The sequence below is a fragment of the Raphanus sativus genome, chromosome 2 (genome assembly GCF_000801105.2).
Source record: "Raphanus sativus cultivar WK10039 chromosome 2, ASM80110v3, whole genome shotgun sequence".
In the NCBI taxonomy this organism is placed as follows: domain Eukaryota; kingdom Viridiplantae; phylum Streptophyta; class Magnoliopsida; order Brassicales; family Brassicaceae; genus Raphanus; species Raphanus sativus.
This window is the reverse complement of record NC_079512.1, coordinates 20,969,224-20,981,988: the sequence shown is the minus strand read 5'-3', so window position 1 is coordinate 20,981,988 and position 12,765 is coordinate 20,969,224. Positions and strand designations below refer to the sequence as shown.

At 35.0% G+C, this 12,765-nt stretch overlaps 1 protein-coding gene and 1 long non-coding RNA gene across 15 annotated transcripts; both read left to right on the top strand.

Moving 5' to 3' along the window:
- The first annotated feature begins 281 nt into the window (after positions 1–281).
- Positions 282–3,152, top strand: LOC108841661 (uncharacterized). Of its 14 annotated transcripts, none has more exons than XR_001948165.2 (9): positions 282–571; positions 667–754; positions 843–918; positions 1,013–1,103; positions 1,195–1,566; positions 1,644–1,848; positions 2,202–2,423; positions 2,516–2,647; positions 2,822–3,152. It is a non-coding gene; the product is annotated as an uncharacterized LOC108841661 (long non-coding RNA). The 14 variants fall into 14 exon arrangements; XR_001948167.2 differs by having other exon boundaries at positions 2,516–2,670; XR_008942488.1 differs by having other exon boundaries at positions 283–571; positions 1,195–1,306; positions 1,440–1,566; positions 2,516–3,152.
- A 2,188-nt stretch (positions 3,153–5,340) lies between these two features.
- LOC108841660 (putative respiratory burst oxidase homolog protein H) lies at positions 5,341–10,613 on the top strand. Its single transcript, XM_018614423.2, has 13 exons — positions 5,341–5,935; positions 6,128–6,290; positions 6,374–6,536; positions 7,013–7,816; positions 7,915–8,013; positions 8,136–8,251; positions 8,413–8,515; positions 8,650–8,759; positions 8,930–9,089; positions 9,180–9,353; positions 9,549–9,677; positions 10,171–10,249; positions 10,428–10,613. The coding sequence occupies exons 1-13, from the start codon at positions 5,494–5,496 to the stop codon at positions 10,535–10,537; spliced, it is 2,652 nt and encodes an 883-aa protein (XP_018469925.2). The 5' UTR covers positions 5,341–5,493; the 3' UTR covers positions 10,538–10,613.
- The last annotated feature ends 2,152 nt before the right edge of the window (positions 10,614–12,765 follow it).

The window sequence follows — 12,765 nt, the reverse complement described above, 5'->3', positions numbered from 1 at the left end:
TGCTGTCTGTGTGAGATGGCTTTGTTGTTGTGTTGGGGAACTGGAGAAGATTTATAACCAAAACTTTCCAGTTAACCATCTTTTTATATATAAAAGAGAGTTTCAATCTCTCCTGGGGTGTCCACATGGGATGCCAGGTCACAAACTCAGTCATTCTAGAGCCGCCACGTGTTCCCATTAATAAAACACACCGTATCAATTATTTTCTTTTTAGAAAACGTTGGGCCTATTTTGTGTCTGATGTGTGTGTTTTGCTTTAATAAACCCAGTCTGATAAATTGTAATATGATATGTTGTCGATTTGGATTCTATGGTTTCATCAGTCTCTCTTCTCAGCCGTAGTTTCTAGGGTTTGGATCAAAAAAAAAATTTCTTCGTGACAAAAAAAAAGATTAAATTTTTCATCTTCTTCCTACCAATCCAAAAATTCTAGGGTTGTGGAACGCCACATACAAGAAGGACTTCGAAACAGCTGTCAAGCGTTAATCCACAGCCATAGAGATTGACGATGAAGAAATCTCTTATATCACTATCGGCATGTATTTTGAGAGATGGGCTGATTGCCAAGAAGGTAAGAACTTTGCTTTGAGAGACTCCGAGCATGCGCTTGAGATGCTTTTGGGTTTTTTTTAGCCATCTGAAATAATTTACTTGGCGTATTAGCAGTGAAGTTAGCGGTGACAGAAAAGTGCAGAGAACTATGTTGGAGTTGCTCAATAAGCTTGATGGATTCAGTAGCGATGAGCGTATTAAGGTAAATGTTTTTCTTGGTTGTAGGAACTCGATATATATATATCATTCCAAAAAGAAGAAGTAACAGTTGAACCTCTCAATTTTTTCAGGTAATTGTAGCCACTAACCGTGCAGATATTCTGGACCCGACACTCATGCATTCTGATCGAAGCCAGAATCTTGCAGGTTTGTCTCTCAAAATTTTCGGAATATGATGTATGTGATAGGTTTAAAAAGCTCATGTAACTCAACTCAACTAACCCAAAGTGAACGAATACAGATTCACTCGAGGAAGATGTATGTACACCCAGACGTCAACTCTGAGGAGCTTGCAAGATCGACAGATGATTTCAGTGGCTCAACTGAAAGCAGTATGGGTAGATGGTTTTACGTTTCTTTATGATGCAAAGTTTTATTGGTTTATAAATAAATGAAGTTCTCTGTTGTTGTATGTTTTCTCAGGCGAATCATGAGGACATCAATGAAGGTATAATCCAAGAAGAAAGCAAGTTTGAACTACTACACCTAACCTCACTCATCAGTTATCTTGTTTGCTCTCAATCTTTCAATTCCGGTTTGGCTCTTTTCATATATTCGAATCAGGATATCAATAAACATCATATTTGATTTTCTTTAAATATTCTCTTATCTTTGGATTCAGATTTGTAGAGTTCATATTTGCTTTTCGTTTCCTTATGCAACTGTAGATATCTTTTAGTTCAAAGAAGTTGATGATGGAACTTTTGGTAATTTTTGCGAGCTTTCAATAAACAGAGACGGGTGAAGACGTAAGTTGTTTTTTCGGAAGAATGTATTAATCTCAGGGAAGCGAAGGTATGGTTTCTTCCTTACTGAAACGTTATCAGTATTTCGTCATGTATATGTGCTGAATCTTCTCTTTTTAAATTTAGTCTCTTGGAAGAATGAATCATCCAAACATTGTGAAGCTGAAAGAAGCCATATGGGAGAATTTTATCCTGGATTGATTATGTCTGAGTTGAAGGTTGGCCGGTGTACATGGGCCTGTTGTTACCGGTCTCCTCCATTTCCGGGAAGCTAGAAATGTCAAAAGGTGGAAAGCTTACGGTGATCGATATGGTTCTGGTAGACGAGAAGGTAAATCGGCTCTTCTGAATCTGTTGTTTATTTAAATTATTATTGGAGTTTTGCTTCCTAACGTACGTTCTCTTATACAATCAGACGTTGCATTTTTTAGAGACTTTAGTTTTGCAATAATGGTGGATCTCAACTCAACTATGTTTAAACTGTTGTATAACTTATAAAGACGGAGCAGCATTTTTGCTTTATCATCCTGCTGATAGCTAGAAGTTTCTGTAGAGCTACTCCGTGTTTGCTTCAAACTAATTCCACTGTCTATAAATCACTTTGTCATATGTCAAAGTTTTCGCCTTTAGCCCCTTATATGTTCCTGCACTCCCTTTAAATTGTTTTTTATACCTTGACTGCAGTTAAGCAAGCTTTGTGCCAAAGACATGGTCTGTTTCTTATACGCCAAGTCTTCCCTGCTTCAAGAGGGCGACAAGCGGGTGTGAGTACCCTGAATACAACATCAGGGAGTACACAAAGCGAAAGACATCTGATGGTTTCCGCATGAACAAGAATCTCACTGACCCATCAAAGGTGGATGAGGCTTCTGCTGAAGTAAGGCACAGCTGGAGGTTGTAGAAAAGGTGCTCAAGAATTAAACAGACTCCAATCTTGACAACTTAAAAGAATAGTTTTAGCTAATTTATCAGCAACGGTATTTGCTTTCGTTCTGCAGGATGAAAATAGGTGTAGAACCGGCAGTATGTGAGTCATGCTTTTCATAGCAACGTCTCCCTCTAGCCAAAGTCATCTTCTCTCTTGACAAGCAATGTCGAAATTGAGTAGCTAGGAGATAAAAGATGTTAAGGTGAACATCGAACCTGAGATAAGGTTCATAAATCAAATGAAAAATAACTTTCTTATCTTTTTTAACCTAGCTAACGGTTGATGAATATGAAGTCAGCTGGTAATTTTGATTTTACGCTTGCAACTTTTAAGATTTTCCCAAACTGTTTCCCGATGTTCTTGGGACTACTTGCAGTGATGGTATGAAGCACTACTTGACTCCGTTTTCAGGGGAAACTCACCGCCTATATTCAGGTCTCCAGTGAAGTGTGACCAACCACTCATGTGAGAACACTGACCTAGATCAGAGGTTACTTCTAACTCTTAACGCCTCAGCTTCCAAATCTTTTTCAGTCTCACTCGCTCTTCTTCTCCTACGATTAGCTGTGCTTCGGTTTCAACTTCCTCTCTTGATATTCTTTCCATATGTATGCTGATTGAGTTTTCCAATCTTCTCAGCATTTTTTTAACTGCGTATGTGAAATTCTTGCGGTTTTTAAGTCAATGAAAAGATCATCTTGATGCTCTTTTGTATTTTAATGTTTATATTTAATTTTTGCTGGATCATATGAAACATATTGCACGACAAGAGACTCTATACAGCAGCACTAAAATAGTTTACTTAAATTAAACCAAACTTTGTATGTAAATCCTAATATTTTATTCATATACCAAATATCAAAACATATATTGATATCTTATATCTAACATAATGTCAAGATATATTGGTATCTTATATGTAACATAATGTCAAGAAGGTGCCACGTCAATGATATGGACAATCTATAAGCAAGCTATTACTATAAACATATGAAGAAATTTATAAACTTCATCTGATAGGAGATATTGTCAAAATAACTCAGGCATTGCTTTGCTTAAGTTTTTTTTTATAGAGTTTTTTGTCCAAAAAAACAATAACACAAAAAAACAGTAAGAACAAATCTAGATGGAAACAATAAAGAAATATAAAAGCTAGAAGACATAATTATACGGTCTAAGCCACCCGAGTGCGAGGATAAGTTACAAACGTACACATGAAACGTTTGCAGAATACAAATGAAATTTATCCTGTTATCTATACCAATATTTTTTTGACAAAGCAACTATACCAAATATTCTAAACGTAACTTGCATGGGACTTTTAGAAACTCACAAATGACTACCATAAAACGTATATATAAATAATTTTGGGCGTCTCGGTATCCGGACTCTGTTTGGGTTTTGAGGTCGGCTCGAGTACATTCATGTTTCGGAGTTAAAAAATTTCAACCTTATTCAAATATTTATAAATTTCGTTATTATTTTTAGTTTAGAATAAACTGTATATTTTTACACGTATATAGAAAATATAATATATCTTTTAATTGATTTTCACTTTCTTAACAACTTGCCTAACAAAGATTAATATAAAAAGGTAAGTAAATAACAACACCAATTACAATAATTGATATTAAAATAGATATTTTGTATCATTTAGTAGTGAGTGTCTCAGATTGATATTATTTGTTTTCTGATTCTATTTATGTGATGTAATAAGATCCTTCTATGTAGTGTTCACACACATTTCTTGCAATGCAAACCTAAAATTCAAACCATAAAATTATACAAAAAATCATAATCTAAAACACATGTAAAGTATATCCCGCCCGTAGGGCGGGCCGACCCTAGTATCAAATAAAACATAGTTTGGTGATATTATATAAACTACGCCTCTATGGTTTAGTTAATTTTATTTATTTTAAAATTTATCAACTTTGTATTGTTAGAAAATATTTTCAGAGACTCAGAATTGTCCCCTTGTTACAAACTATTCCACTGATTTTTTTTTTCACTGATTTGGTTTCACGTGCCTCCAGTTCTATTGTTTCGGACATTGCAAAGATTGCTTGTGATGATGAACCATGTTAGAATCGGATTTTACTCCATTCCATACCCAGTCCAAAAGTCCTATCTACCATCGTCAAGAAGACATTAAGCCTTTGAAAGATAAAAGCTCATTCCGAACATTAAGGATATACAGCGCCGAACTGACACAGGTAGACTAAAACATAAATGAAACTGAAGCCATATATATGTGATTTGAAAAGCACCTGATACCCACCGAATATTACTTTGCCATTATGATCTACCTTCATCCCTTATAAAAGAAGAACCAAGGAGAAGAAGAAGACATTCCAAATTTTACATATCAAACCTATAGCTAAATGATATTGTACTTTTTTCATTTTCATATACCCTACAACTATTCACAATTGTATCAGCTAATAAAATCAATAACACACATTTTTTACACAAGATCATCAATAAACATTCTTATCATAAATTAAGTATTCTCAATATATTAGCCTAAATCTTAACTCTAATTTCTGAAGTGGATTTGATTTCCATCATAGCTACCATTCTTATCTTGTTATGGGAGGTCCTGGTTGGTTACACGACCGCTAATCATGGCGTTTAATTTTGTATTTGTATTTTTTCTTCTTCAGATTCTTTCTTTTGAAACTATTTGTTATTGACAATTTTGGAAACTGAATCAAACGGGGCAAGAACTGACTTTATATATATACTAATTGATTACAATAAGTCAAATATTGATTTTATAGGTCTTTGATTGGTCGTCTGTGGTTGACCTGAACAAATGCTTTCCTCGGGAGTTTCTATTTTTAGCAATCTCTCCATGCGTATTCATTCCTAACTAAATAAACATAAAAAGATACAAACGATACAAAAACCAGTGCCTCTCCTACTTTTTCTCATTGTCGAATAGTTCGATTAAACCAGAAAAAAAACAAGACAAACTATTAGGAAATAAGATAGAATTATAAGATCTCCGACGATTCTTCAATCAATTACTGATCCCGGAAAAAGATGATGAAAAATAACAGTCCTAACGATGAAAAATGGATGTTAGAGAGTGTACAGGTCGATTCAATGGGTGATACTTCGTCCAAACAGCCGGACGTCAAGAAGAACGAAGGTGGTCTGAAGAAGACCGCGTCAAGGGGTGTGGGATCAATAATCCGCACGTTGAGCGTTTCGAACTGGAGAAAGAGCGGTAATCTTGGGTCTCCAAGCACGAGGAAAAGCGGTAACCTGGGGCCTCCAGGTGCCGGGATCCTTCCAAAGAAGATGGGTCCACAAAGAGTAGAGAGAACAACATCTAGCGCTGCTAGGGGACTCCAGAGCTTACGGTTCCTTGATCGGACCGTCACGGGAAAGGAAAGAGATTCTTGGAGATCTATTGAGAACCGGTTTAATCAGTTTTCTGTTGACGGCAAATTGCCTAAAGAGAAGTTCGGCGTCTGCATCGGTAATTAACGAAACTATACCAATGCATACATACATTGTGTGCAAAGGTTATTTATTTTGGAATGCGTCTTTGACTATTTTCAAGAAGATTAAGTGTGCATCCATGCATATACACTAACTACTGACGAACGAATAATATTATTACTTTTTGTTAGGAAAGGAAATTTATAACGTCGTTAGTGTATATTGGTAGGAATGGGAGATACAATGGAATTTGCGGGAGAAGTTTATGAGGCATTGGGTCGGAGAAGGCAAATAGAGACAGAAAGTGGTATTGATAAAGAACAACTTAAGCTGTTTTGGGAAGACATGATCAAGAAAGATCTTGATTGTCGTCTCCAGATCTTCTTCGACATGTAATTACTTATATAATCTTATACATCTTCACATATATCTAAATGGGTTTAGCCTAACCGTTGCGGTTGTGGTTGTTGATCAGGTGTGACAAGGACGGAGATGGTAAGCTCACGGAAGATGAAGTGAAAGAAGTCATTGTCTTGAGCGCAGCCGCGAACCGCCTTGGGAACCTCAAAAAGAACGCTGCCGCTTACGCTTCTTTGATCATGGAAGAACTCGATCCTGATCACAAGGGATACATCGAGGTTTAACTTTCTTTTCTTTTTCAAAATTTATATCTGTTTTTGTTAGCGTCTAAGTATAGAGAATAGTTTTAACAACGTACTATTTATTATATAATACGTATCCAAAAAAATTATCGTGATTATCGGGGAACTTTTTTATCAAATTTTATCATCTCTTATTGCAGTTTATATAAATAGATTTTTGAGTATACCGTCTGTTCTAGAGATATAGCTGGTCATGACATTTTGGAAACTGTAAACAATTTAGTAAAAGTTTTTAATAAAAAATTATTACAAACTGGAGGTCTATGTTAATGTTAATCTTTTTTAAAAAATCTAGAGATCATAGACCAACATTTTACTTACCTATGCCTAACAGCCACGTCTAGGGTTATAGTTTTCTTCCGAAAAAACTTGTATTTTTACAAATATTTTTTTGCTTTATCTCAAAACATAAGAGTTATATGTTCTGATCATTTTATAGTTTATACAACCAGATGTGGCAGTTAGAAGTGCTATTAACAGGGATGGTGTCAAACGCTGATACGGAGAAGATGAAGAAATCTCAAACGCTGACTCGCGCGATGATCCCAGAGCGGTACAGGACGCCCATGAGCAAGTACGTTTCAGTGACCACAGAACTGATGCACGAGAACTGGCAGAAAATATGGGTCCTCACTTTGTGGCTCCTCATCAACGTCTATCTATTCATGTGGAAGTACAACGAATTCATGAGAAGCCCTCTCTACAACATCACTGGACGCTGCGTTTGCGCCGCTAAAGGTTCGGCCGAAACGCTTAAATTCAACATGGCTCTAATTTTGGTTCCAGTCTGTAGGAAAACCCTGACTATGCTTAGGTCATCGTTCTTGAGCCGCATGATCCCATTCGATGACAACATTAACTTCCACAAGGTGATTGCATATGCTATTGCGTTCCATGCATTGCTACACACAGTGCTCCACCTTTTCTGTAACTACCCTAGATTAAGTACGTGCTCTTACGACGTGTTCTTGACGTACGCGGGATCAGCCTTGGGACACACGCAACCGAGCTACCTAGGTTTGATGATGACGTCAGTGTCAATCACGGGGGTTTTAATGATTTTCTTCATGGGATTCTCGTTTACGCTCGCGATGCATTATTTTAGAAGGAACATAGTGAAGTTGCCTAAACCGTTTAGCGTTCTTGCTGGGTTTAATGCGTTTTGGTATGCTCATCATTTGCTGATTCTTGCTTATGTTCTTCTCATTCTTCATGGTTACTATCTTATCATCGAGAAGCCTTGGTACGAGAAAACGGTAATTGAAGCTATTATCTATACACATACCAATATAAAATAATTAATTTTGCATTTGAACTTAATTTTTTTTCAAATTGTTGATAAATGGAAATGCAGACATGGATGTACGTGGCCGTACCGATGCTGTTTTACGCAAGTGAGAGGCTTTTCTCACGTGTTCTTCAAGACCACAGCCATCGTGTCCACGTTATTAAGGTAATCAAAAGGGTTACTATTTGTTTGTTCTATTAAGGAAAAAGTTAATATATTGTCTACATTAAGTAAAAAACATATTTTCATTTTTCTAATATATATTTATTTTCTTTATCTTATTACAGGCTATTGTATATTCGGGTAACGTTCTTGCACTTTACGTGACCAAACCTCCCGCGTTCAAATACAAAAGTGGCATGTACATGTTTGTCAAGTGTCCTGACCTCTCACAATTCGAATGGTAATCTAAATATTAACAGTCAATGCATTTGTAAGATAAATTTTAAATCAGAATTATGAACTTATTTAAATATATTCAACAACAAAATAAGTTAAATCATAATATTTCGGTAAATACTAACTAAATAGTACTATCGGTTACTGTTATTATTCTTTATTTAGGCATCCTTTCTCCATCACTTCTGCACCTGGAGATGACTATTTAAGTGTTCACATAAGAGCCTTAGGTGATTGGACAACTGAACTTAGGAACACATTCGCAAAGGTACTTTCTTGTAACTCTTTGTTTTCAGCACAGCCGTGATATTTGTCTTTCATGTTAGTATGTTACTTATACTTAACTAGTAAACTCTTAAGTTTAATTGTAAACTATTATATTATTCTCTATTGTGTTTGCAGACATGCGAGCCCCCTCCTCAAGCAGCCGCAAAGCCTAAACCAAATAGTCTTATGAGGATGGAAACAAGAGCAACAGGTGCAAATCCCCACATTGAAGAATCACAACTCTTGTAAGTGAAATTATACTAAACTAACAATTACTTAAAAAGCTATTATATATCAGTTTTTTTTCCTTACACCTACATGTATGGTTGGGTGCCTTTTTTGTGTGCACCGTATGGTTGGGTGCCTCATCAAAAGTGTAAAAGGCATGTTATAATTAACACTTGTTTCAATCCAGGTTTCCAAAGATTTTCATCAAAGGACCGTATGGAGCTCCAGCACAAAATTATCAGAAGTTTGATATTCTTTTGCTAGTTGGACTTGGGATTGGGGCAACTCCATTCATAAGCATACTGAAAGACATGTTAAACCATCTAAAACCCGGAATTCCCAAAGTTGTAAGTAGTATAAACATTTTAATCCATACATATGTGAGGTTGAACAAGATGGAATATGAGGGACTATATTATGAATATTGGAAAATATAGGGGCAAAAATACGAAGGAAGTGTAGGAGGAGAGAGCGTAGGAGGTGATAGTATTAGTGGTGGAGGAGGCAAGAAGTTTCCACAGAGAGCATACTTTTTTTGGGTGACAAGAGAACAAGCTTCCTTTGATTGGTTCAAGGGAGTTATGGATGACATCGCCGAGTATGATAAAACCGTAAGTTGTCCATCTTAATTTTTATTGTTCAATGCAGTTTACATGTTAAATGAATACATGAAAATTGAACCAGTTTCAACATTCTCAATTCATAAAAATGTAGGTGCTAAAAAAGCATCAACTATTTTCAAGGTTTTAAGATATGAAATTCAGTAATCAAAATTTAAAGTCTATTTTTATTGTTTCTTTTGACAGCATGTGATTGAAATGCATAACTACTTAACAAGCATGTACGAAGCAGGAGATGCAAGATCTGCCCTAATCGCAATGGTTCAGAAACTTCAACATGCCAAGAACGGTGTTGACATTGTCTCCGAAAGCCGGGTAAGTTTTCAATTTTTATAATTACAAATCACCAAAAACGAGGTGTCCACTCTAGCTTTCGTTTTAGCATTTTTGGGACGTTTAAAAAGTATAGAATCATTTGCAATTTTATATAGCTGGATCGGTACGGTTTGGTTATAAGATTGGGTTTAGTAGTTGCTCAAAAAAAGATTGGATTTAGTTTCTTAACTAAAACTTTTTTGTCATCAGTTTCTTAACTATATATTTGAAGGGATTTAGAAAAGAAAGTGTTCATGTTAAGAACTAATCACTAGAGTCGTTGACAAAAAAAAACTAGTCCTACCTAACTTTCTGTTCGTGTTCAATCTTAAACATATAAAGGCTAAATGACACTTGTTGGTGCGGTTTAATGACGGTGTGGATTAAGCACTCTTAGGCAATTACATGTATCTTGATAATTTAATTTCTTAAGCAAAAATAAAATTTTTAATAGTTTAATTTATAAATTTTAACTTCTTAAAATACAAATCAGATACGAACACATTTCGCAAGACCCAATTGGAGGAAGGTTTTTTCGGAATTGTCAAGCAAACACGAAGCATGTCGAATAGGTAAGCACTTTTTAGTAATTCTTATTTTCATTTTTTACTTTCTGAAAGTTCATTATGTTTTTTTTTTTGGTGCAAATGTGAAAAAAGTTCATTATGTTATTCATAAAGATTCTGAAAATTCTTATTTTAAAGTATTTTATTTATATCTGCATGCAATTGTTAACATGTTTTCTTTCAGGCGTGTTCTACTGTGGAAGTCCAACACTGGTTCGACCACTTAGAGATCTTTGTCAGGAGTTTAGTCTCGAGTCATCCACTCGTTTTACTTTCCATAAGGAAAACTTTTAACGAAAACTGATATTTTGGTAAGCATGTCAAGTTTTACGTACCAAAACTAATCTTATTACTATTATTGAACTAAAGAAGCCGATTTTGATGATCACATTATAAGTAGTTGGTGACTTAATGTAAAGTAATTATCCCCGTAAAATGTACAGTAACATTTTGATTAAGAAAAAGCCTCGAGTATATTTTGCTGAAAATTGTTTGTATATCAACAAGCATTTGTGCTTTAATTTTTCTTCTTCTCTTATTAGTCTTTTTGATTGTTGCCAAAACTCTCAGAAATGGACAATTCAAAATGTTCACCGTATTTTTGAAATCGATCCTTTTTAATAAGCTAATATTTACAGTATACGCAAGTGCACAAATAAAAAAATTACTAAAAACAGAACTATAATTTACTATTTTATCAGATAGATAGGTAATGTATAGGAAATGCAAGTTTGATATTAGGAAAGGTTTCTATTTTTGTGACAAAACATATGTTTTTAAAATATTTGTTTCTTGTTTTTTTCTACTTGTAGTTTTCTCAAGGTTTAACTTTTTTCTTTTGAATCTTTCTCAAGGTTTAACTTTTAACCAATTTTAATGATGTATACCACAAATCCACAAGCGTAATTTTAACACAGGATTTGAGTACTAGTGAGAATGTCCGATAGTTAACATTTTTAAAACAAAAATGAATGTGGATCGTGTAAGAAAAATAAAGCAATAAAAGTGGAGAATAGAAGGTAACATGAGAACAAAGTGTAAAGGAGTCCAACCTCTTAAGCAAAACGTAGTTTGGTACGTAGGCTAAATCATTGAGATATATATATATCTTATAACATAGATTCTATGCAATTACCTGAAGATTTGTGAAAATAGATACACGAACAAACAACTATTGCAAAATTTACATTGCTTCAAAATATTCCTTGGCGTTAGAACTAATCATGTTACATGCATACTTGTTAACTAAACGAAAGCGTTTCACCTCTAGCAAGTAAACCATAGTCACTGAAGGACTGAAAGATGCCAAGGTTATTGAAGCTACTCGAAATCTTTTAAAATCCTTGAAATTTTTTAAGTAAAGCAGATTTTCGAACAAATAAACTTAAGCAAATACCTCAACTTTATTAATAAATACGAAAATAATGTAAAATAATAAAAATAAGATTCTTAAAACTCGTAAATAAAATCCCAAGTTTATGAATGACTCGCCATGATGTTCTTCATCGTTCTGCACTCCGGTCCAAACAACTAGTAGTCATCACCTGCATCACAAAAAAAAACATGAGAATACAAAAATATTCAGTGAGAAAACTCATTACCGTCCACCACAGTCTAATAACCAAACACTCAATCAATATTAACACCCTAGCATACGGTTCTATCATTCCTTTACTTAACTAGTTCCATCATTTCTTTACTATAACATTTCTTAACCATTCGACCCAAAGGCCAATAATCCTACGGCTGTAGCCAAACCTGCGGCCGAAACCAAACATACCGACCCGTCGGTCTCTTACGGCCCGTAGCTAAACTTTCGTCCTGAATGTCCATTACATCCTCTTGACCAGTTCCTTTAATTAAATCAATTCGATTATACTTTCCTTAAACACATTATAATTTCATGACTTAGATTCTCAAGATCAAACATTTATTTCTCACATAAACATCCTAACATAACTCGGTTATCAATCCATCAATTCTAACTTGCTTTTCTTAAGAACACATGAACGAACTTTCCATAAACAAATTCTATCATACATTTTCCTAAGAACATGATGAACGAACTTTCCATAAACAAATTTGATTCAAGAACAATTTGGTCCTAATGAATCAAACCAGGAAAAAAATTCTTATTTGACATGCCAGGAATCACATCCTCTCCTTAGCTGAATCTCTAGGATTCGAAGACTCTAAACTTCCTAGTGTTTCTGACGAAGAACTCTTTAACTCCTCCTCGTTCGATCCCTCTTCTCAAACTTCTCTCTCTACCAACTCGTTCTTGCTCTGACTTATCTCTAAATATTTTTTTCTTGGTTGTGTCTAGACATGAGAGCTGAATGTCTCTTTTTATACTACTTTCCAGACTTGCTCACCAAGCCGGACATTTAGTGTGGTCTCGTTTTGGTTGGTCAAAGACTTCCTCACCAAGCCGGTCACTTAAAAACTTTTCTTAGCTGACTCCCGTAGATCTGACCTTCTTTTTTCATTATCCCGCAGTGATGGCTAATCAAACTTTCCTT

What these genes read in the sequence shown, in the direction of transcription:
- LOC108841660 (XM_018614423.2), top strand. Translation starts at nt 5,494, where the DNA reads ATGATGAAAAATAACAGTCCTAACGATGAAAAATGGATGTTAGAGAGT. An exon ending in ATCGTGTCCACGTTATTAAG is followed by an intron (nt 8,014 to 8,135) that starts GTAATCAAAAGG and finishes ATCTTATTACAG; the next exon opens with GCTATTGTATATTCGGGTAA. An exon ending in TTAGGAACACATTCGCAAAG is followed by an intron (nt 8,516 to 8,649) that starts GTACTTTCTTGT and finishes TTGTGTTTGCAG; the next exon opens with ACATGCGAGCCCCCTCCTCA.